This window comes from Myotis myotis, unplaced genomic scaffold, assembly GCF_014108235.1.
Source record: "Myotis myotis isolate mMyoMyo1 unplaced genomic scaffold, mMyoMyo1.p scaffold_m19_p_5, whole genome shotgun sequence".
Lineage (NCBI taxonomy): Eukaryota > Metazoa > Chordata > Mammalia > Chiroptera > Vespertilionidae > Myotis > Myotis myotis.
In genome coordinates, this window is record NW_023416357.1 from 59,921,693 (window position 1) to 59,944,718 (window position 23,026).

The 23,026-nt window shown below is 41.5% G+C and overlaps 1 protein-coding gene across 38 annotated transcripts in view; it reads left to right on the forward strand.

Moving 5' to 3' along the window:
* The window catches only part of MACIR (macrophage immunometabolism regulator), a 149,885-nt gene that overhangs the window by 80,696 nt on the left and 46,163 nt on the right, over nucleotides 1-23,026 (forward strand). For 23 of the 38 annotated variants that reach the window (XR_004967833.1, XR_004967832.1, XM_036311008.1 and 20 more), the window contains one exon: nucleotides 16,937-17,021. The exons of 2 other annotated variants lie outside the window; for them this stretch is intronic. Coding sequence is in view for 13 of the 36 variants with exons in the window: in XM_036311014.1 (XP_036166907.1) it covers nucleotides 16,937-16,985 (49 nt within the window). In the remaining 23 variants the exon portion in view is untranslated. Of the gene's footprint in view, nucleotides 1-16,936; nucleotides 17,164-20,292; nucleotides 20,439-23,026 lie in introns of those variants that run through there. 13 more of the 38 variants (XR_004967829.1, XR_004967825.1, XR_004967828.1 and 10 more) reach the window with 6 other exon arrangements.

Consider the following 23,026-nt stretch of genomic DNA (forward strand, 5'->3'; position numbering starts at 1 on the left):
AAACTAGGCCAGAAGATTCTTAGTTTTATTTGAAAATATTGGAAGATAGAATAAAAATGTTTTGTGCCTTTTTATTTAAAAAGGCATTTAAAGTGCAAATGTTTTCCTATCATACAAAAAAATAAATAAAACAGCTTTGACCTAATAGTTATATACATTGAAACACATTTAATGACCCATTTTGAGTGCTAAGCAAAACAGATTTTTGAAGTCTTATCAAAGTTACCGTGTCACGTTCTATTGCTTTTAATTGTAAGCAAGCTACTTCATTTGGTGTTTCATGATAATGACCTTGTAGAGACGTAAAGCAGAGCCGGAGATGCTCAGGCACCTACTTGATTTACACATTGACCCACACTGTGCCGATGATGCCTCTGTGCAGGGTTGCACACATTCCAAGTGCAGCATTATAAAAGTGTGAATTGTAAGAAAGTCATACACTGTCTTTTTATTTTGTATTCACTATAACTTATCACAAAAAGAACTGTTACAAGTCTAAATGGAAAGGGTTATTAGCAGATGCAAATGCATTAATAAGTCACTTAAGTTGATTTAGTCAGATGTAGCAGGAGAGAAAATATGCCACTACAAACTATTCACACTCTTTGCTATGTGGATAATCCTATGATATATTTCTGTAAAAATTCTATGTAGACTCATAGATGTAGATTAGAAAATGCCTCACATAGAAGGTTTTATGTAAAATCAGTTACAAAGCAAAGGAAAACCCTTTCCTCTACTCACAGCACTTCTGACACCAAATGTGCTGGTTTTTCACACCAAGTATTCTCCAGTTCTCTGCAAACACTAACTGAATGTCCTGTAATCTATTACTTAACTTATTCTGACACTGACTACCCAGAGTTGGCGCAGACCCTACAGGTTGAGGGCTCAGTCCCAAGTGGCTGTCTCACTTCAGATACCAGCTGCAAGTCCCAGGTTGTCACCTGTACTTCTGACCATCTGGCTATCAGTTTTCTATAGGTCGCTCATCTTATATTGAACCACTCCTCCGTTTCAGTAATTTGCTATCATGGCTCAGAGAACTAAAGGAAACACTTAACATTTACTGGTTTGTTGTAAAGGATGCAACAGAGAATACAGATGAGCAGCCGGACGAAGAGATACACAGGGCGAGGTCCAGAAGGGTCTCAGTACAAGAGTTTTGTCTCTTGGAGTTAGAGGCTGTGCCACTCTCCCGGCATGTGGGAACGAACCTGGAAACTCTCCAAACCCCATTGTTTAGTGTTTTGATGGAGGCTGCATCATGTACGCACAATTGATTAAGCCATCAGCCGTTGGTGATCAAGTCGATTTCCAGCCCCTTCCCCGCTGTAGAGGTCCGGAGCTGGGCCTAAAAGTTCCAACCCTCGAAGCATGTCTTGGTTTTCTGTGCCTTGCCCCCATCCTGAAGCTGCCCGGGCCTGCAGCCACCAGCCATCTCATGACCAAACAAAAAGATACTCTTGGGGCTCCAGAGATTCCAAGGATCTTGAAGCTCTTGTGTTAGGAAGCTGGGATGCAGAACAATTACAATGACAAAAGGTGCTCCTTTCACCCCCTATCCTTCAGGAAATTACAAAGATTTTAGGAGCTCTATGCCAGGAACTCAGGACAGAGATTGAACATATATTTCTTATTATGTTACACAAAGTGAGTTAATTTACTTAATTATAATGTAGGGGAGAAGATGGGGTGGAAAGTAATGTGCTGGAAACATTTAACAACCAGCTTGCTGAAAAAAAGGTATGCAAATTTATACATACATAAGTTTATTATCATTTTCTTCTGCTATAAAGAAATTACATTATGAGTAATAAAATATACAACTCTTTATTACAAATGCCATATATTTAGAATGCTTTCATTAATTTCTGTCAAACATTTGTATCCTTCATCAATTATGATGATGTATAATTATAACATGAATGTTATATTATGACATGAATTAAGTGAAGCAACAAAGATGTATTTTGAAATTTTACTGATTTCTCAATGATGTGAGCTACCTTTTCATTAACTCGGCTAATAGATTTCAAACACTAGAAGAACATTTTGAGTTTTCACAATGTAACAGCTGCAGATATGTCACAATCTTAATTTTAATCAAAACTATTAACATATTCTCCATCACTTTCCTAAGGCTCAACAATCAACAAAGCAATAACTTAAGCCCTATTTTGTAACAATTTACTGATTGGCATGATATGAACACTTTCACCATGGCAGATTTCAGGCCTCCATGGAATGTGGAGTCTGGAAGAGATGGTCAGTAGCTCACCATTAGAATAGATATAAATAACCTGGTAACAAGATGTAATAAAATCATAAGAAAGTGATAATTTTATGTACTTTTACTACCTTTCTTTTTAATATTATTTCTTTAATTAAAGATAAATAATTTAATTTTAATAATGGTTGTATTTAACAACTGGCTTGCAAAATTTCTGAAAATTCAATTGGCTTTCAGGTGCTAATATAAGCCAGCTCTAGCCTACCACTGGGGGTGTGGGTATAAATTTATATATAACTATAGATCAAACTTCCACCATCTCTGATTTGACCATAATTGCATTTTTTTTTTTGAGTTTTGAATGCATTTAAATCCCCAGCTGTTCTTTCTGGATATTGTAGATGAGATTATAAACTTCATCATTATTCTAATATGTGAAGCTCCAAAGCTCTTGGCACAATCCTATAGTAAACTTATATCCTAGACACTCAGCAAATCCTTACTGGATATAATAAAAATGCATAGACATCTTAAATGAATTATACCTTAAACCTAGCCAATAACAATTTAATTATTTTAGCAGTGGTTCAATGTAAATCAGCTGGAAGCAATGCATATAGAGTAGCAATGGGGTGGGTAGGAGCGTATGGTGCTCTTATGGATGCAAGCATCAGCTTCAGTCTTATTAAGTAATGATCATAATATAAAGGTCCGCTCTCAGGCTGGGGATTCAGTGGCCCAGTTATGGCTACTGAATCCTGGTTCTTTCGTTTGTTCATTCATTCATTCATTCATTCATTCATTCATTCATTCAACAATATTTTATTGAGCAGAGACTGTGGTCTAGAATGTTCTAGGCACCAGGGATATAACAGCAAAAAACACAAGCCTGTGTCCTCATAGAACTTGCATTCTATTAAGGAGAGACAATTAACAGACAAGCAAGTACATATATAGTATGTCAGGTAGTAACAAGTACTACGGAGAAAGAGAAAGCAGGAAAGGGGTTAGGATGAGCCAGGTTGGTGGTGGGAGCTTGCTATTTGGTATACTCGTAGGGCCATTTCCAGAGGCTTTAAATGATTGTTGGTGTGTTGTTTTTAATAATTTTCACCAGTTTCACTGGGGAGTAGGTCAGCAGAGCTCCTCACTCTGCCATGCCAGAAGTCAATCTCCCCTAAATGCTAGATTTGAGTTGATGCCAATTATTGTCTAAATCATGCCTAAAGTTAACTGTGCCCGTGGGACACCATGGGGTCTGTCTGGGTACAGCTGAGATAGTCCCCCCAGTTCAGATCCATGTGCTTGGCTTCACGCCAGGCTTAAGGTAACTTGACATTCCTGATCTCCCCACAAGTTCCATGTTGCTGTGAATGATTTCCAATGTCATGCGCCCCACGGCGGGAACTGTCATGAAAATGATGCCAGTGGGGAAAAGAGAGGGCATGAGAGCAAATTGCCTTTTGCAATTTTATCCAGCATCTGCCCAAATCTTGGTCACTGAAGATCACCATGGATGCTATCTCTCCAGTGCACGCTGAATTCTTATCAGAGGGTGCACATGTTTTCTTGTTCTTTCCAGTGCAAAATTTTCTGTTCTTTTGATTAGTTTTTTTTTTTAAACCTGCTATTCGGGGACACTTGCCTAGGATCGCAAATCTCCCGAAAAGAAAAATATTGGCCTCCAAGCCAGAGTGTTCTCCATGCAAGCTGCAGCCTGTATAGGTCATGTGTATCCTGAAGTGCAGCCCTCAGAATACCTTGGGACATAAGTCATGGGCTTGCCAGAGGTGCAGCCCTTAGAATACCTTGGGGCATATCTAACTGAATGGTCATGTGCTCATGTCATTGGAGGTAGCCACCGTGCCTTTATTCAGCAGCCATAGAACTGAGCTGGTGTGGAGGGGCCAACTCAGCAGGTTTATTTAGAAATGGGCAGAAATAACAGTGACCATAAGACAGATGAGAAGCAAGTCCTCAGAAGTTAACAGAGGCAGGAAAAACGAGCAGCAGACCCGGATGTGGCAGAGGCACCCTGTGTAACAGAAGCAAGCAAGGCCACAGCCGGGTGTGGGTCGGTCTGAGCATTCAGGAAATGGGGCCTGAAGCCTAAGCAACTGGGAAAGAGACTGGCAGGGAGTAGGGTGTGCATGAAATGTCTGGACCTTTTCTCCCCTGGCTTCCATCTGCTTTAGGAGGACATACGAAGGTTAAGTCTGCCACACTTCACACAGTAGGTTTGCTCCAGTGGGTTTAATGCTGATTGTGCTCTGTGCATAAATGGGCATGTCTGTGGTTTCCAGACGTGGTGGTCAGCTCTTTGAGAGGTCAAGAGGCAGGCCCTCGTTACTCACCTCAGCTTTTGAAATAAGCTCCTAACTGTTCTCCCTCCCTTTAGTCTCAGCCCCAGACCTCTCCTCCACACTGGTGCCAGAGTGACCTTTCAGGAGTGCTAATGGGCTGTCCCTCCCCATCTCAAAGCCTCCAATGGCTCCTCAGTGCCTATAGTATACAGCTCCTTACATGGCACATACACTTCTCCTGACCTGGCCTCTACCTGAATTCCTAGCTAGTGGTTGGTCGCCATCCCTGTCTCGCACGCACATTGGATGACTTGTCCTTGGCAACCCTGTGCACAAAGCATTCTGCTTCATATATATATATGCCCTTCCCTTTGCTTATATTTTTCTTTTTGCCTGTAACCCGTGCTCTTTAACCCACTTTCCCTCCTTTTTTTTGGCCAGACTTTCTTAACAAAGTCTTCTTATCCATTTCAGACTGGATTAGATGCTCTTTCTCTGAGGACCCTGCACATATCTCTAATCTTGCACTCACCGTGTTGTATTACATGTGTACTTCTCTCTCTCCCTCACATACCTGGAGACTGACTCTCCTGGTTGTGTCTTATTTATATTTGTATCATCCAGGGCTGAGCATAATGCCTGGGACATGGTACTCTAAAAGTATTTTGTCATATAAATGAATGAAATGATCTTTAACTGCCTCCTGAATAGCTAATACTAGACAGCATCTGTTTGGATTCCAAATGAAGTCTAGGATCAATGGGCGCCTTCCTTTAACCCTTGGATCTAGAAATGTAGCAACTCACAGCCTGCCAGGTCGAGGGCGCCTGAAAGCCTCAGGAAATCTTGTCACTGTGCATTTTACTATGTGACTCCAACTTGAACTGAATTGGGAGGAATGAATCCCGGCCAGCAGTGAGCATTGTTCCAGGAATAGAACAGTGAGGCCATAGCAGTCAGTAAAACTAAAGGTTACCATGGTGTCTTCAGGGCATGTCCTTGAACAGTAGCTGGACTGTATGCCTTATTCCACCCCAGTCCCTGCTCCATGCATCGGATGGAGAGACCTTTGGCTTTCTGTATCCGTGGAGGAATGCAGCCTACCCCTTATCTCCTAAACCTGTCCCTCAGCAGAACAGTGACTGGCTGCTTAATAAATGTCATCTGATGTAGAGTCCCCACCAGGTGACACAAGAAGAGCCCCTCAGGAAGCCTTTACCATCACACTCCTTATTACAGCAGCACATCCTGGTTGTCCCAGTGCAGCATCTCTAGTTAGGACTTCCTTTTCTTCCTCTAAACCAGTGGTTCCCAACCTTCCTAATGCCGTGACCCTTTAATACAGTTCCTCATGTTGTGGTGACCCCCAATTTCATTGTTACAAATTGAACATAATTAAAGCATAGTGATTAATCACAAAAACAATATGTAATTGTATATGTGTTTTCCGACGGTCTTAGGCGACCCCTGTGAAAGGGTCGTTCGACCCCCAAAGGGGTCGAGACCCACAGGTTGAGAACCGTTGCTCTAAACCTAGCTGGCCTCACTGGTAGTGGGTCAAAGGCGTTCCTCTACAAGTGTGCTGTAGATTCTCCACCTGAGGGGAGAGTGGCGACTGACTGGGACTGCAGCAGCAGAGAGAGAATACAGTGTGCTTCCAAGATGTGAGAAGATGCTTCCAAGATGCAGCCATAGTGAGAAAGTCCGCCACTTCCTTTCCTGCTCAGTAGGGTATATGTCAGAGAGGGGCGGAGAGGAGAGAGAGAGAAACATCAAGGATGCGAGAGAGTCACTGATTGACTGCCTCCTGCACGGAAGTTCCCTACTGGGGACTGAGCCTGCAAACCAAGCATGCGCCCTGAACGGGAATCGAACCATGACCTCCTGGTTTATAGGTTGACACTCAACTGCTGAGCCACGCCGGCTGGGTAGTAGGAGGTATTTTTTTTTTTTTTTTTTTACTTCCTACAAAGTTCTTGAATACCATTTAATTTTAAAAAACCCCACAAAACAAAACCTTTGTCTTGAATGTAAGTCTATGGGAATGAAGATGATCTCACAATCTGCAATAGAGAGGTTATCTCTTGATCTTGGGTGTTTCCCAGCGAAGCACATTCAGGATGTCATTGCTGGCCACGGAAAGCCCAGAGTCGCTGCAGACTCCATATCGTGATTTAATGAGGGGAGTGACTGAGAATATTTTTGTCAGAGGCACCGGTTCTCTGCTTAGCCTCAATATTTCATAAAAAGCTCATTGCAGCAAAATTTTCATTTGGCAGCATCTGCTGGGCTATCATCTTGATAGCTTCACATTAAATAACACTGACGCTTCAAGGTCAAATTGACATGATGTATATTCAATTGTCAGCTTCTGTTAGTCCTATATATTTTTAAAAAAGATGTGTTGGGTTTTTTTTTTTGTTTTCTTTTTTTTTTTTGGTGAAGATGCAGGCAAAGCATGTAATCAGCAGTGTTTGTAGGAAAAGGAAAAGTTATAGGAATCCTGGCAGCATAAAGCAAATAAAAAAGTTCAGATTTTAAGATGCGGGGGATATGGTAGGAAACCACTAGAATGAATACGGCACTTGATTCTGACACTGTTGATCTTGGACAAGTCATTTAAACTGTAGGTTCAGTTTCTCCGACTGTCAAATTAGGGGGACAAGCGACATAATTGTCATAGACTTTACTCTTATTTCTATTCTAAATGATAGATTTTTCTGGATGCCACTAGAAAGAACTTCTAAAATGTTGCACAATGCTGAAACATACTGGAGAAAAAAGGAGGTGATTCTTTTTCCTGAGCACTTGATGAAATAGGCAGAAATTTCTTAAGTGAATTGATTGAATGGAATGGAAACAACAAGGAGACGTAATAAGGTTGGGAAACGAGTCTGCACTGTGCAGGGAGTAGACTAAGAGAAAGGCGTCCTGTTTACATTTCCAGTGCAGAGCATAGGATGCTCTGGCTACAAAGAGCTTTTACGGGAACTGTTTTACAGGTTATAAGATTATACGTGGCCTGTGCAACCCAGTGGCCAGAGAACGGGATGTCAAGTGGACTGTGCCTTTATCAATGGCCAAGCCTGGAATGACTGAGAAATATCTACTTCTGAGTAGTCTTTAAAAATTAGGTATTGTATCTGAGGATAATGTTAGCGTTTGTTTTTGGAATTCTGCCCAGTAACCCAGAACACACAAAAAGGTCCCAGGGTAATTCGATCAGTGTTTCTGTAAAAGAACACCAAAGCCGCAGATTCTGTTACTGGCAAAACTGAAAATGCATTCATTATAAAGGAAGACATCGTGTGTCATGGGATGATGCCTTGACCTGGAGGGGGCTCTGGATGACAGGAATTAGGAGCAATGACTAATGCCAACCTAAACTCCTGGGAACCCTGCCGGGATGTGGGGACGTGGGAACGGGCGTGCGTGTGTCAGGGTGTGTTGGTGTTTGCAGCATTGCCTTTTGTTTTGCCCCTGCAGCCTGTTGTGGTTTTGGTTGTGGTCCTTGTTATTCTCTTTTGGCCCTGTTTTTGAGCGCTGATGTGCAAGGACATTCCTCAGAAACAGTTTTCCTCAATAAATCAAATAATAAAAAAACTAAAAAAGAAACAGTCTTCTCCACTGGTCATCTCACGTAGTATCCACAGTTGCACGTCTAGGAATATATCTGCCTTTTGGCAGGACTGTTTGTGGATATTCAGACTCGGTGGCCATAATCCTTTTTCCATGAGCTGGTCTGTTATTTTGCTTCTGGGATGCAGTATTGGCAACCACCATGAAAATCACGGGCCAATGCCTCTGTGTCCATGGGCCTGGCCCTCTTTGGCCTGGGGATGGGGAGAGTGTGAAGGCTGGAGGAGATTAAAGGTAGATTCTAGATAGCTTCCTGGGAGGGCAACAGGATTTTCATTACTTCTTGGCAATCTTGCCTGGGTTTTCATCGTCATGTTCCTGACATTCTCTAGAGGAACACTTTCAAATATTCCACATTCTCTCCAAACTCCTACTCCTCCCCTGCTCCCAACCCCTCTCCTCCTCCTTAGCACATAACGTTACCTTCTAATTCGCAGAGCATATCAACAGCCATAAGATGAGAGCTTTCTCACACTCCTGCCACAAAAACAAAAATTTCTCAACATCAGAAGCAATTCTTTTCTAATTTTCTCCTGTTAAAAGGACTAAGCCATCCTTTCTCCAGTCTAATTCTCCAGTCTCTATTTCTTCTAAGGTATTTTATTTTCTCTACATCAATATCCTCCAACTGCACAGTATCTCATTTTTTTTATTATTTTAATACACTTTTTATTGATTTCAGAGAGGAAGGAAGAGGGAGAGAGAGATAGAAACATCAATGATGAGAGAGAATCATTGATCAGCTGCCTCCTGCATGCCCCACACTGGGGATCAAGCCCACAACCTGGGCATGTGCCCTGACCTGGAATTGAACAGTGACCTCCTGGTTCATAGGTCCACACTCAACCACTGAGCTATGCTAGCCAGGCTGTATCTCCCTTCTTAATGGGCATTTACCCTTAGTATTTAAACATGCTCAAGTTTAAATACTGTCTCTACACACACACACACACACACACACACACACACACACACACACCATCTCTGACCCCAAAGCTCCCTTCTAACAATAATCCTTTGTCTGTTGTTTTCCCATTAAACTTCCTGAAAGCATTGTTTCTACTCTCTGTCTGTTTCCTCATTTCCTAGAAGAGCCTTTTTCAAGCATTTTGATCTCAGGACCCCTTTTAGAATTTTGAAACTTATAGAGGAGTTCAAACAGCTCTTGTTTATGTGTGTAGCCACAAGGTATTATCTATTCTGAGATGTTTACCTTCTCTTCCCAGATGGATAAATACTCTGTTGCCTAGAATGAACATCACAAGAGCAGAATTTATGTTTTACTAATCTTGCAATCCCTGGTACCTGACTCAGAACTTAACACTTTTTTTGGTGGGGGGTGGGGGGGTGGGGGCGGTGGGGGGAGGAGGAGGGAGGTTATTATTTACTCTATCTGGTTATTTTCCCAATCTCTTTAATTCTCTGGTGGTAAATGGAAGAGTTAGCTAGTATTTCAGCTGAGTTTCTTTTCAAATTTCTTTTTTAGCTGATTTGTATAGATTTAAAACAAACTGAAAGAATAGGTTATGAAACAGGAGTACAAAATCAACTCGCCCCACTCCTCAAAACACATGAAAAAGACAAGAAAAAAAGGGTCAAATTTCACACTCCAGCTGAAGTCTGCACTATCACTGAGAAAATTGCCCCAGGTGTCCACAATGGAACTTCTGCTTGAGATTCTAATATGCTAAAGTGATTTCTTAGGAGATGTTATTTGTGAAAAGTGTCCGAGAAGAAGCTCTGTCAACAGCAAATTAAAATACAGCTGAGATACAGTATAATTATTCCGGCCCAATGTCGTAATTTTATTCCATCTCCAGGAAAAGAAAGACATTGAAGGAGGACCAGGAATAAAGCAGGGTTGTTCAGGTGCATACACTAACTGAAACTTAGTTTATGATGGTTTTACTGTAAGACAGTCTGCCCCTTGCCTCCAAGGAATGAAGATTTCTTTGGTAACTTTAATATCTCAAAGTCCTTAAAAAGAATATATAAGAAAAAAATGACTTGTATTAAATTCCATTATATGTGTGAAGAATGCTGTATCCAGACTCTGGTGTCATTTCACACATTATATTTGAGCTATAGCTGAGAGGCTCCTGTTGACCTTGAGGAGTGTGTGTGTGTGTGTGTGGTCTTTGGCAGGGTGGATGGGTGGAAGTCACTGTGACGGTGGGGTGGGGGTGGGCAGGTAGGGGCAAAGCTGAGAAGTGTATCTGAATGGCCCTTAAGATTTAGTCTCAAGGCCATCCTCGGAGACAATTAGCCACATTAAATTTAGATGGCATATACGGGATGGATATAAAATGGATGGGTTGTAGCTGGTGGTAGTGTCTTGGTAAATAAAAAAATTGGTCCTTAATACTATCCAAGAAGTTGCCTGCTTTAAAAGTGAAATTAGATTAAAAGGATGATTTCATTCTTCATAAGTACTCCTAGTACAACCCCCCCCCCCCAAATAGAATATGCTTCCTATCTGTGTTCAACGTTAAATCTGAAATATGATCTGAAGCAGAGAGACCCAGCTTCCCTGCAAAGCCTGAAGCGAGCCTTTTGTGCTTGCCAGCTTTCATTGAGTACATGGGTTGCCCTAGTGATGAATGCCCTGCTTTGTGTGGTCTCAGCATTTTTCCTGGAGGCTGTTTTAATGAGAAGGTGAATAGAGGGGCTTCTTTTGAAACTAGGATAAGAGGAGGGCCACTTCTGAAAATGCAGGCATAATGGTGCCATTCCTATCCCAGAGATCTGACAGTTCCCAGGGCCTCCCCCACACGCCCTCTCCTCTCCCTCCCTCTCCTCCCCCCTCCCTCCCCCTCTTCCTCCCTTCCCCTCCCCTCCCTCTCTTCCTCTCCTTCTCCCTCTCCCTTCTTATTCTTCTCTCTCTCTCTCTCTCTCTCTCTCTCTCTCTCTCTCTCTCTCTCTCTCACACACACACACATTTCTTTTGACTAACTAATACTTGACATTTGGATTAGTCTATGGTCTCAATCCCCTGAAATTTTCTTTTGGGGATGAAAGAGTAACCAACCAATCAGATCTCATCTTGTCACTCTGGCTTCATCTTCCTTCCTCCAAAAAGGGACTATTGGTGTTTCAGGGAAGGGCACACCCATGCCTGCCTTTCTCCTACCTAGTGTAAAATGCTACACTTTTTATGGATTTACCCACGCACTTAGAACTATGCATCTGCCTGTTTGAACACTCTTTTGCCTTCAGGACCCATTATGCAGGGCAGGAGTGGGAAGAATCTATGCAAATGCTATATTTTAGGACTCACTTGGGGCTCGCTTTGATTGAACACATAGTAAACTTGATTATTCATGCTAATGGGAGGAATAGTAATTCAGACCATACAACTATTGTTTCTGACTTTGAAATGTGTGATGTGAGGTTTTTTCTTTCCTTTTTGAAAGCAGTCACCGGTGTTTTAATTAGAATAATAGTGAGATTATTTTTGTGTTGCCAGTGTTTTTGGTAGGCAAAATTATGAGAGGCACCATTCTCCTCCTTCCTCACCCGTCCCCCACCTCACCTGGCACAAACTCCTCCTGCCCTCACATTACACGCTCCTTTTTATTTCCACCAGGAAATTCATGAAAGGGTAAGGTTGACTCGACTGGTAACCAATTAAAGGAGCATACTGTCAGATATTTACATTTAAGTAGAAGTCAACTTCAAAGTAAAGGAAACAAAAAATGAAGAATATTTGTATAATATTCAGTATCTGCACAAATAAAGTTCCATGATGGTGGGCATTTATTGTTGATATTATTATTTTGATGGTATCTATTTTTATTGGTTAGTTTACTGCTGTATCCCCAGTGTTTAGAGCAGTGCCAGGAATATAATATGCAGGAATAAATTTCTGTGGGTCAAATGAATGAAAACCCATATACTTTTCAAGATACTTTTTGTATTCCTTAAACTCTCATTGAGCCATCACAGTTGTTATTATTATTAAAATAACTAATTCTTGGTTTGTCTCCCCTATTTTTGTTAATGTGTATCTGAGTGTCTGATTCCTTGTATATTCTTAATCTCAATGGAATATGGAATAAAGCAGGATTTTTTTCATGGACAAGCTCATTAAAACTTTTGCTGTTTTGCATTTTTCTGATTTGTCAGACAAAGTTTTCATCATTATGGAGACAGCTTTCCTTTGGAGATAAGTGGCAAAATGGTATACTGTTCATGGGCCACTTCTATCACTGGACCTAATGTGTGACAGTTTGTGTGTGTGTGTGTGTGTGTGTGTGTGTGTGTGTGTGTGTGTGTGTGAGAGAGAGAGAGAGAGAGAGATCGAGCGAGAGAGAGGTAACCCACACAGAACAATAGGAATCTCACCCCAGCTCTGCTTATTCGCCTATTTTCTTAGTAAAGAGAGTTAAACTAAAGGTCTTTGAGTTTCATGACATTGTCAGTTGAGAAGAATCCAGAAAAGAAAAGGTCAAAATGGAGTGGAACTTTTTTTCTTTTGATCCTCTCAGAGGAAGATGAGATGGCAGTGGAATATTAAAGTGGATGGCTTCTGATGCCATGTGAAGAGGTGGAACTTGGCTTGGGGTTAGACACTTCCCGTATGGGCACACTGTAACAGGGAAGTGAGCTAATTGCTTGGCTCTCGTGTCAAACCAGTGTCAAGTACCAGCTTTCTCACCTACCAGCTTTACATGTGGAGCAATTTGTTTAGGTCCTCTCGGCTTCTGCTTCCTCATCTTTAAAACGGTGATAGCATAGTGTCCATTAGGGGAATTAAGTTTTAAAAAGTCTGCAAAGGGCTTACCTTCACACCTAGCCCACACACAACTATCGGCTCTGATGAACACTCCTGGAGGGCCTACTGTGCGCCAAGTACGATGCCAGGTAATTCTTGCATGCTCGGTAATTTAATCCTTGTAGCAACCCACTCTTCCCAGTGAGAAAACTGAGGCATGTAGAAATTAAATTACATGCTCCAAGTTACCCAGCCACGGGGACGTTGAGAATTTGGACTTGTGCCGGTCTCTTTGCATTACATCATGTGGCCTCTTTGGGGTTTCAGTGACCAAACAACTTGAATCCATTTCACAGCTGAGTCCCTAATAATAACTACCTCTCTGTAATTGATTGGGGAGATCAAATGCAAGAGCACTTATCAAAGCACTGCTGTGTTTAACTCTCTCGATATCTCTCCTCCCTTGTTTGTCAGAGGGTGTGCTTGGGCCTCCACACTGGGGCTTGGCAGAGCTGAAGCAACACTTCCTGAGAGAGGCTTTCCCTCACCACCCAGCTAGGGTTGCTTTTCAGCTGTGCTGCAGCCTCCAGCAAGGCCTCCTCACAGCCTGAAACTGTGTGTGTTTGTTTGCATCCTTGTTCGTTACTCGCATTGCACGGCGAGGTCTCTGAGAGAAGGGAGTTTGCTTTGTTCACTGCCATGTCTTCAGCACATGGCCCCGTGCTCAGACATGGGAGGGGCACAGTCAATACAACGACTATTTGACCGATTGACAAATGGAGAAGCCCAACTCTGGTGAGAAGGCTGCAGACCTGGGAGGCAACATTGTGTTGGAGCACACACATTGCCAGGTGTTCAGTAATAGAGGGGGTGGGGTGACGGAAGTAAAAGTTGCCTGGATTCTCTGCCAGTGGGTCCCTGTCACCCCCTTTCCATGTCAGGAGGGAGATGTCCTGATTCTTTTGCCAAGGGTGTGAGGCCTTGAGGCGCAGCCCAAGGCTAACTATGTCCCGTTCAGCTTCTGCTTCATCCTCATTAACTCCACTTCACAGCTGGGCACAGGGAAAGATTAATTTAGTGACCACGCTTCATAAATAGATGCTTCTGGCCTTACATTTTGTGCACTGCTCTCAGGGGCTAAGCGCTCACTGAAGTGCCAGTTTGGAGATGTCAAGGGCCGGCAGCTGGGCTTGGGGGAAGTGCAGGGATATTTCTGCCGAGTCTTTGTTCCCCGGCCCATCTTGCAATCACCCAAACTGCTGTGATGACAGGAAGAGCCTTCAACATCCATTTCCCCTGCAACCTAAAAGCCACGCTCTGGATCTGACCGCCTTGCGAGGCATTGCCACACGCACGGGAAGGCCCTCCCAGCTCACTGGGCCACACTTGCCCAAGATGTGTGGTCAGGACATTCTGATTTTGTCACCACACACACATTTTTTAGTCACTGCGTAGCATACGACATTTGTAATCTGTTCCCTTGGAAAACCTTGACAAAGAGTGTGCCCTTTGGAGGAAGCTCATTTCCGGGTAGTCATCTCCGGGGAAAGTCAAGGGTGAGGTACTAGACAGCAAAGGTTGTATTCACAGGGGCCGAGGTGACCTGAATAAGTTCCAGAGCTGGTGCGCAATAGCAGCATGATCATTACAGTGTGTGTGTGCGTGCGTGTGTGTGCACACGCGCCCATGTCTCTGTGTAATTGTAATGTATAATTAACACAGAGCTCATATTAAGCTCCTGGGTGAAAAGAGAACGGCAGGCTGAAGAGGCTGAGGACTATTCAACTCTAAGATGCAGCTGTTTACAGCAACCCTGGGCTCCCAGTGCTCTTCCTTTCAATGGGCGTGTGCCCGTGTTTTGTTCCTTTTTGCTGTTAATATTTTGGCCTTGAGGAATGAGGATTTGGAGGCTTATCCACTCCTCACCTCCCCCGCCACTCCGACCCCAGGAAGAAATCTTTGTTTCATTTAATCCTGTCCTCAGGCCACTGTACTGTTTTTCCAGATAATTAATATTTCTCAAGTCGGGGGACTCACAAAACAGGGCACACGCATCCCTTTCCCCGTGCGGGTCTTCCGCTCTCTGTGGGCACTGACTGTGAGAGCATGGAGGTGTGTCACCTGAGAGCACTTCCTACTCATGCTCACACATACTGCTCACAGCACCTTCATGTGCCTTTAGACCTTGAAGAGAGGTGACCTTGATTGCTAGTGGAAGTTTGATTCTTGGAACAGCTTATAAAAATAAGCTTATTTTTATTTTTCAAACCCAGCATTCATTTTAGTCTGCATTGTGATTTGTGCTAAATGTACGTTTTGAAGAATTTACAGAAAAGATGGTTTTCACTCCTCCTCTTCTCTGATTGTTTGAAACTCACTGACAGGCTTGAACTAAACTACCATCTGGCAAGACATAGCTTCTGAACTCCCACTTAACTGTTCTCCACACTCCAACCCTCTCTGTTCCTGCTCTTAGACGGATGTGCTACCACTTTCTGCTAAGGGTTTTATAGTCATACAAGCTCCGTGTGTCTGTTTTCACTCCTCGATCTTGCTATTCCCCATTTGGGCAATGATCTTATTTCTCATTAATTTTAATCATCTCTAGTTCCTGGTTTCAAAGGAAGTTTTCTAGTAAACTCCCAGAGAATCTTCTAACAAGATGTGGTACACAGTAGTCACGGCATCGTAGCAGCTCCTCTTCGAATTCCAATGAGATGAGACAGAGGGAGACATGTAGTTTAATCCAATTAACTCTCTTTGGCATCAGCGACAGCAAGTTCTAGCAAGTGATTTTCAACCTCTGTTGTCTGTGTTCTGCCTTTGTCACTGTGACCTTGAGCAAGCTAGTGAACAACTCAGAACCCAGGCTCCCATTTATAAATGGAGAGACAGAAGCAAAGTTTAATCACCCCTGGGTGTTGGGATGGCAGAGCACCCACCACAGAGGAAAGTCTGCAGTTTGTTTTCTTTTATGTCCTTGTTGAAGTAGGGAAACCAATGCTGAAGGTCCAAAAATATGCATCCTGGAATTGATCAGAGCATTTATTTAACTGGCAGGAATGCCCACTGGACAAAATTGGTTGGAAATCTACGTCAAGTCCGATGGTATTAAATTGTTAATTTTCACAATAGAATTATTTCCATATTTTAATGAAAATAAATGTTCTGAAAACATTCAAAGAGTTTCTTGAAAAATCTCATGTAATAATAATAGAAAACAAAGTATTTAAAAAATCACATAATCTATTATTGGCTAACTATTGTTACTATAAATTTTAGCTCACTTACAAAATTTAGAAAATTAAATGGTAGATGATAGTGGGCCCTGAGTGTCTATGAAAGCAGGTTTAGGATGACAATACGGTCAGAAGGAAGAGCTAGAATTGGCTTTGACATTATGTTTGCATAGCAAGCCCAGATTGCATGCTTATCAGAGATGACTTTGATGCTGATGAGAAAACAGGCCTCCTCTCAAAGCCTCATTTGCATAGCAAGCCCAATAAAGATCATTACTTAACCATATGCTTGTTGGGGGCTTTGGGGTATTGTTAGAGACGGTGGTAGGACTGCAATTCAATTTTGCCACCACTGTTGATAAATTCTGTCCAAAATATATTTAGGGTTTCTGTTTTAAGTTTAATTTGCATAAAATATAGTGTTAAGATTAGACACGTGAAGAATTCAAATGTTGCCAGTTTCACTCACCACTAATTCCTAGACTTGGAACGATTTCCATCTTTGCAGAAACAAGGTGTTTGAAAAAGTAGTTGAGAACTGCAAGTGTGATATCAGAGCTGTGCATGTGCTGTGATTTCTTTCCTAAGACACAAGATGTTTACAGGATCTGTGATGTTTGCTCACTTTAAGTTTGGTTGCTTGAACAATCCAAGGCTTTTCTAACTCTGTGTTAAAGAGATAGTAAAATTATAGCATTTTTCATATTTATATGAATGGCATTATTGGCATGTCAAAGGAATAGTAATGTTCATCAGGGAATAGTTTAGATCTTGTCTCAGGTGGAATACTTATGTGATTTGATTTTAGGTCAATCTGTCCCCAAAAATCTCTTCATCTGGTTATCCATGATGCCTGAAACCCTAAGATATCTCACATCTTCGGGTAAAATCCTAAAATGAAAATGCAATTTGGAGAAGTGGCAATGTCTACACTGATTTTGCGGAGTCAGATTTATAAGGCTTGACTACATGTGACTATCCTGGGAACTACATCTACATTTAACTTGATGGATCTAGCAATGAAGCTTTGTATAGGTAAGAATGGCTATCCTCCAGTACTTGTAATATGGTATTGAGTTTATTCATTTAGTTAACCAATAATATTAATTAATCAATTATTACTCTCTGTAAAAGTGGAAGATCTAAATACAAACACTAGAGTATATTTGTAATTTTTTACACTAAACATGAGCTGTTGCAACTTTCATTGATCACTTCTCTTGATCTCTAATTACTCACCAAGAGCCTTCATTTTTTAGAGTAAGAAACCTTCTGAGACATTTGCATAGAAGGTGGTGAGAGTAGCTGAGAGGCTCATGTCTTTGGGTTCCCATGGAGCTTATAGAGGAAGCAATGCAGAAAGGATGGGAATTAACCAGGAAAGAGGGACGGAACAACTTGTCAGGCATTTGCTATGACCTAGGGACTATGTTTGGTGCTTTCTCTCATTATTATCTTTTTACATTTTTTAATTTTTTATTATTTATTTCAGAGAGGAAGGGAGAGGGAGAGAGAGATAGAAACATCAATGATGCAAGAGAATCATTGACAGGCTGCCTCCTATACACCCCACACTGGGGATCAAGTCTGAAACCTGGGCATGTGCCCTAAACCAGTAATAGAACCATGACCTCCTGGTTCATAGGTCGATGCTCAAACATTGAGCCACACCGGCTGGGCTGTTTCATGATTTTGTTAGTGGTGGACCATATGTGATATGATACATATGTTCTCTGAGGTGGTCATGTCTGAGATTATTTAGGTCCTTGGACATCTTTCTCAGGTTGAGAGTCTCACATTATGACACTTTTCTTTGGGTTTCCATGAAAGCAAGGCCTGAGACAAAGACTTGGGTGCAGGCAGTTTATGGAGCAGATGAGCCCAGGACAGATGTGAAGGAGTGAGAAGAGTGAAAGACAGCATGAGGATGTAGTATCAAGGGCATTGCTGTAGGCAACAGGGGCTCCATTCTGCTGAGACTTGATGAGACATGCCCAGATGCTACTGAGGGTAGGAGGCTGGATGTCCATTCAGTGGCTCCTGCACCCCATTGCCTGAGGATCCTGGAGGGTGTAAGCTCTCCTGCTGTGCCTGTGCTGGGCTGAATGGACACCTACAGCGTCAGAGAAGACTCTGAGCAGAAAGACATGCAGATTATGTTTGAGGTGCAATGCAATGAGAGAGTTTAGTCTGAGCTTTCTCGTACTGTCTACTGTAGAGGTCCTAAAACCAGAGAGCCCTGTGATACCGGGTACCTAAGGAGTCTGCTATACTGGTTCACTCTGGTTCACTCATCACTCCTTTTGTCCATCTAGCCATCTGTTCATCTATCTGTTCAACCCAATGCACTTGTTTAGCACCCATCCTAACCCAGGCCATGCGCTAAGCAAAACACAATCCTTATCTTTAAGAAGCTTATATTTTATTGAGGAAATAAGAGTTAATAAAAATTAACAAGAGTCAATAGAAGGTTCTATAAGAACAACACACAGGGTCACTTAAATTAGTCTTGGAAGGGGTAAAGAACCTTCTTTTTTCTAGAGGAAGCAAAATTTAAGGTGATTCGAAAAGCCTGGAAGGTAGCCAATTAGACTTGACTGTGACTGGCCTTACAGTGGTCAGTGAAAGCTAGCCAAGTAGGTTGAAATTCTGACAGTTTTACCTATTAAAATTTAGTCTTTAGCAAATTTCTACCAAATGATTCATTAAGCGCTAGAATTAGTTTTCTGCCACAGTATGAATATTTGGCAGGGAAATTATTGGTTAAGATACCATTACTATTCTAGGGCCACCTTTTCTCAATTGCCATTTTATTTTTTTGCATCTACACACATCTTTGCTGACAAAAACAAAAATAATCTAAATAAAATCACCTGAGTTGTGGATTGTTGAACTGGTAGGCAACTTTGAAGTAAGTAAATGCCAGAGAGAAATCCTTCAAAGAGGCAGGGATTAATTAGGGCCTGCAAACCGTCTGTGATTAACAGGGTGTAATAGGTTTCCTGCTGTGTGAGTAGGTTTGCCAGAGTTGGGGTTTATACCAGAAGCAGTTTGGGCTGCTGATGTCATGTCCCAGAATGCCCAGGTGTACTCTCCACAGCGCAGTGTCACATGGAGCCTGCTTAGCATCGCTGGCTGCTGAGAGCAGTTTAAGCTTGCTTGGGAGGTGTCACTTTCTGCCTACTGTGGGGAATTCTTCCCAAATGGTCCTTGGTTGGCATCTTGCCCAGCTAAAATCGATGTAGTATAGTCCTTTCAATCTGGGCATGGGACCAGAATAGCAGGAGTATAATTCTCATGAGGCAGAGAAAGATGGACGTGAGGGGGCTGCACAACATTATCTCTACAGTTGCTTACAAATTGTGAAATGGCAGGATTATACTAAAGAGTGAACATTAGTGCTAATGATCTTCCCTCTTGTCTTCATATGGAGAGAAGATTCCCTGATATACATGAAGAAATTCATTCATTACTTACATTACTTTAGATCATATGTTCAAAAATGCATTATGTTTCCACAAGGTGCTAAGCACTCCTGTGAGCTGGCATATATGGTGGTGAACAAGAAAGACACAGAAAGTCCATGGAGATTATGTTCTCATGGGGGAAGACATGAAAGAAACAATCAAATAAATTAGCAAGAAAATGACTAGATAAGTCCTATGTAGAGAAGTCAAACAGATGTGATGGGGAGTTCCATGTTGGATTTTCTAAAGGCTGGGAGGTGTGGACAGTTGGACTTAATTAATGGAACTACTGAATAGTGGGAGGTGGGGGTGAGGGGGATGAATGTCTGGGTGATGATGGATGACCTGCATTGGTGATAATGATGTGACTACGATGGGAGAATCATCTGTTGGGAGAATGTGAGTAATCAGCTGACTCGATGGGGTGATCAACAGGATACAAGAGCAAAGGGATAAGCAAAAGGTGCTTTAGGATTAGCAGCACAAGCCTCTGCAAGGCACCAAAGTCCTGTGATGCTGCCAGCAGGAAGGGCAGTCCCACTTGCTGGTAAGAGGTCAGGGTGGAGTGTTGTGCGGTTGGGACACAAGTTGCCACTGCTGATTCTCACTGGGGTAACTGGGTGGCAGAATTGAGAGGCTCTCTAATTTCAGGAGTATGAACACCCTTCACACAGTCTGTCATCATCCTTTCCTCCAGGGGTCTATTCTCATCGCAGTTACTGCATTTATGACTTCATTCCCAAGGGAGGATTCATGAGCCTAGAGATGCATGATTTTTCCACTCTATATATACACCTGCTGTGAACTGCAGTCTGGTAAGCCAATTTTCTGTCACCTTCTATGGTAGAGCAGAAAGCAAAATGTGCATATTGTTATTTTAAAAGTATTTTATTAATATCTGAAAGTTTTTCTTTTGGCATATTTCTGTCTAAAAGGCCTGTCCATTATTTTTTTTTTTTTTTTTACCATTTTGTCTGAAATAAATAACCACTTCTACTCTACCCACTCATTCTCTTTTTCTTTATTGTTTTACTTTGACATTTGGGGAGTTTACTTTTTAAGTATTATACTGACTCTTTGATTGGATACTTGACTCATTATTTTTCATTTTTCCATTAATACATGAATTTAAGGTTGTGAATTCCATATCACTTCAGCTGTATCCCATTAGTTCTGATTAATAATGTGTTTTAAAAATTGCTGTTCAATTCTAAATATTTTTAAAATGTCTCTTATGGTTTAATTTTTGAATCACAGATGATTTAATTATTGTGTTTTAAAATAGTCAAATGTATGGGACTTGGGGTTATTTTGTTGCTGATATCTAGTTTTACTATAGCATTGTAGTCAGAGAATGAGATCTGTATTATGCCAATGCTTTGGTGTTTGTTGAGTTTTGCTCAACAAAATGTGATCAATTACTGTAAATATTCCTTGTGTAGTTAAAAAGAACATGTATTCTTTAATAGTTTGTGCTGGATTGTATATATACTTATATATTCAAATCTATGTCCTCAATAATTTTTATTCACTTGATTTCTAAGATCCTGAGAGAAGTATATCAAATTCTTATCAGGATTGTGTAATTTTCCATTTCCCTTGGAAATTTTTTCCTCCTATTTTTATTTATGTATTTCAAACTATGTTGTGAGGTGCTTACAGGTTCAGGATTATGACATTTCTAGTAAATTTCTTTTATCATTATTAAATGTTCCTCCTTTTTCCTGTAATGCTTAAAAAAAATTTTTTTAACCTTGGTTTTCTTTACTAATATTAAGAAAGCAGCCCTCTTTTAGGAAGTCTTTTGTTAGAACATCTTTCTACATAATTTTAGTTTCTATTTTGGGGAACCTTAAGATTAGGTGTTTCTCTTGTTATCACATATAGCTTGATTTTTAATAAACTGAATAGTTTCAGTATTTTATTGTAATTACTTTGCTTGTATTGTTCTGCCATCTTAAATTGTTCTTTTTAGTTATCTCACTTTTTTCTTACTTTGTTTTGTCTTCTTTCATACAGCGAATAGGTTTCTCCTCCGTTCTGGGTTTATAATAATGAATCTTATTTGTAATCTTTAAGAGTTAAATATTCATTCTTAACAAAATATAAATCTAATAAACTCTCTGGCAAACTCCTTGCCTTTATACAATAAAAGCATTATTAAATATACTAATATTGATTCCTTCCTCCTATATTCAATGCTAAAGTTTCTTAGTTATTTTAGTTGTGTCCTACATAATAATCCTATATAATAAAAGGGTAATATGCAAATTGACCCTAATGGCATTACAACCAGAATGACTGCTCGACCAGTCACTATGAGGCGCACTGACCACCTCTTGGTCCCTTTCCCTGGCCGGCAGGCTCCCATTGCCTGATGGTGAATGGGGAACCAAGGGTGGGTAGCGGGGACATAGATGGCGCCAGGCCAAGGCCCCCACCCCACTGGTCACCCCACACACAAAGGGTGTCCCGTGGTGGGGGCAGGGCCAGCAAGCAGGCGGGAACGGCTGACCTTTTGGTTCCTCCCCACAGCTGGCAGCCTCTGATCACCTGATGGCAAATGGGGAACCAGAGGTGGGTGGTGGTGTGGGGAGGGGCTGGCTGTAGGCAGCCAGGGAAGATGGCCCTGATGTAGGCCAGGCCTAGGGATTGTATCCACGCAAAAATTTCATGCTTCAGGCCTCTAGTTTTCGTATAAGCTTAGCTTCTCTGAGAAGCAGAAGGCAAGGTAGGATTAGGTATGCAAGGGATCAATTGTAGGAAATAAAAGACAAAGAGGGAGGGAACAGGAATAGATAGGCAGAGCCTTCAGACCCTCATGCAAGACTGACAACTGTGAAGGGTGAGAAGAAAAGAAAGATTTGATAGGAAGAAGCTTAGCCTGAAGGGTCATTCTGGGGATATTTTGATGAGGAGTTCTGAGCAAAAGTTACCCATTAGAAGATTGTATGTTGAGTGGGAATGAGCTGACTCTAGTACCCCTGAGACTAGGTAGTCCTCAGAGTGAATGCAGTGTGAATCCAGAAGTTCAGTAGTTGGGGATATTGGTCAATTAAGCTCTCTTCAACAGAATATCTTATAGGGAGATCCGCATGGCACACCTCTATGGGAATATTGAGCAAATGTTCTCAGATTCATTTTCTACATTGCTAATTCTCTCTGCAGTTCTGTTTGATTAGCTGTTTAACCTAACCATGAATGAGTTTCACAGTCAATGATTAAGATTTTTATTTTAGGGGTTATTTTAGTTTTTGTTTTCAAATCTGTCAGGTTTCCCTTTTTTCAGCATCTTTTCTTGTAGCTTCTATACCTTTTAAAACTCTTGTATTAGTTTAATTATGCTTATTTTATATTCCATCCTATCTGCCTCTCACATCCTGGATCCTTCCCTAACATGTGTCATAACTTGTGAATGCATCTTCTGCTGG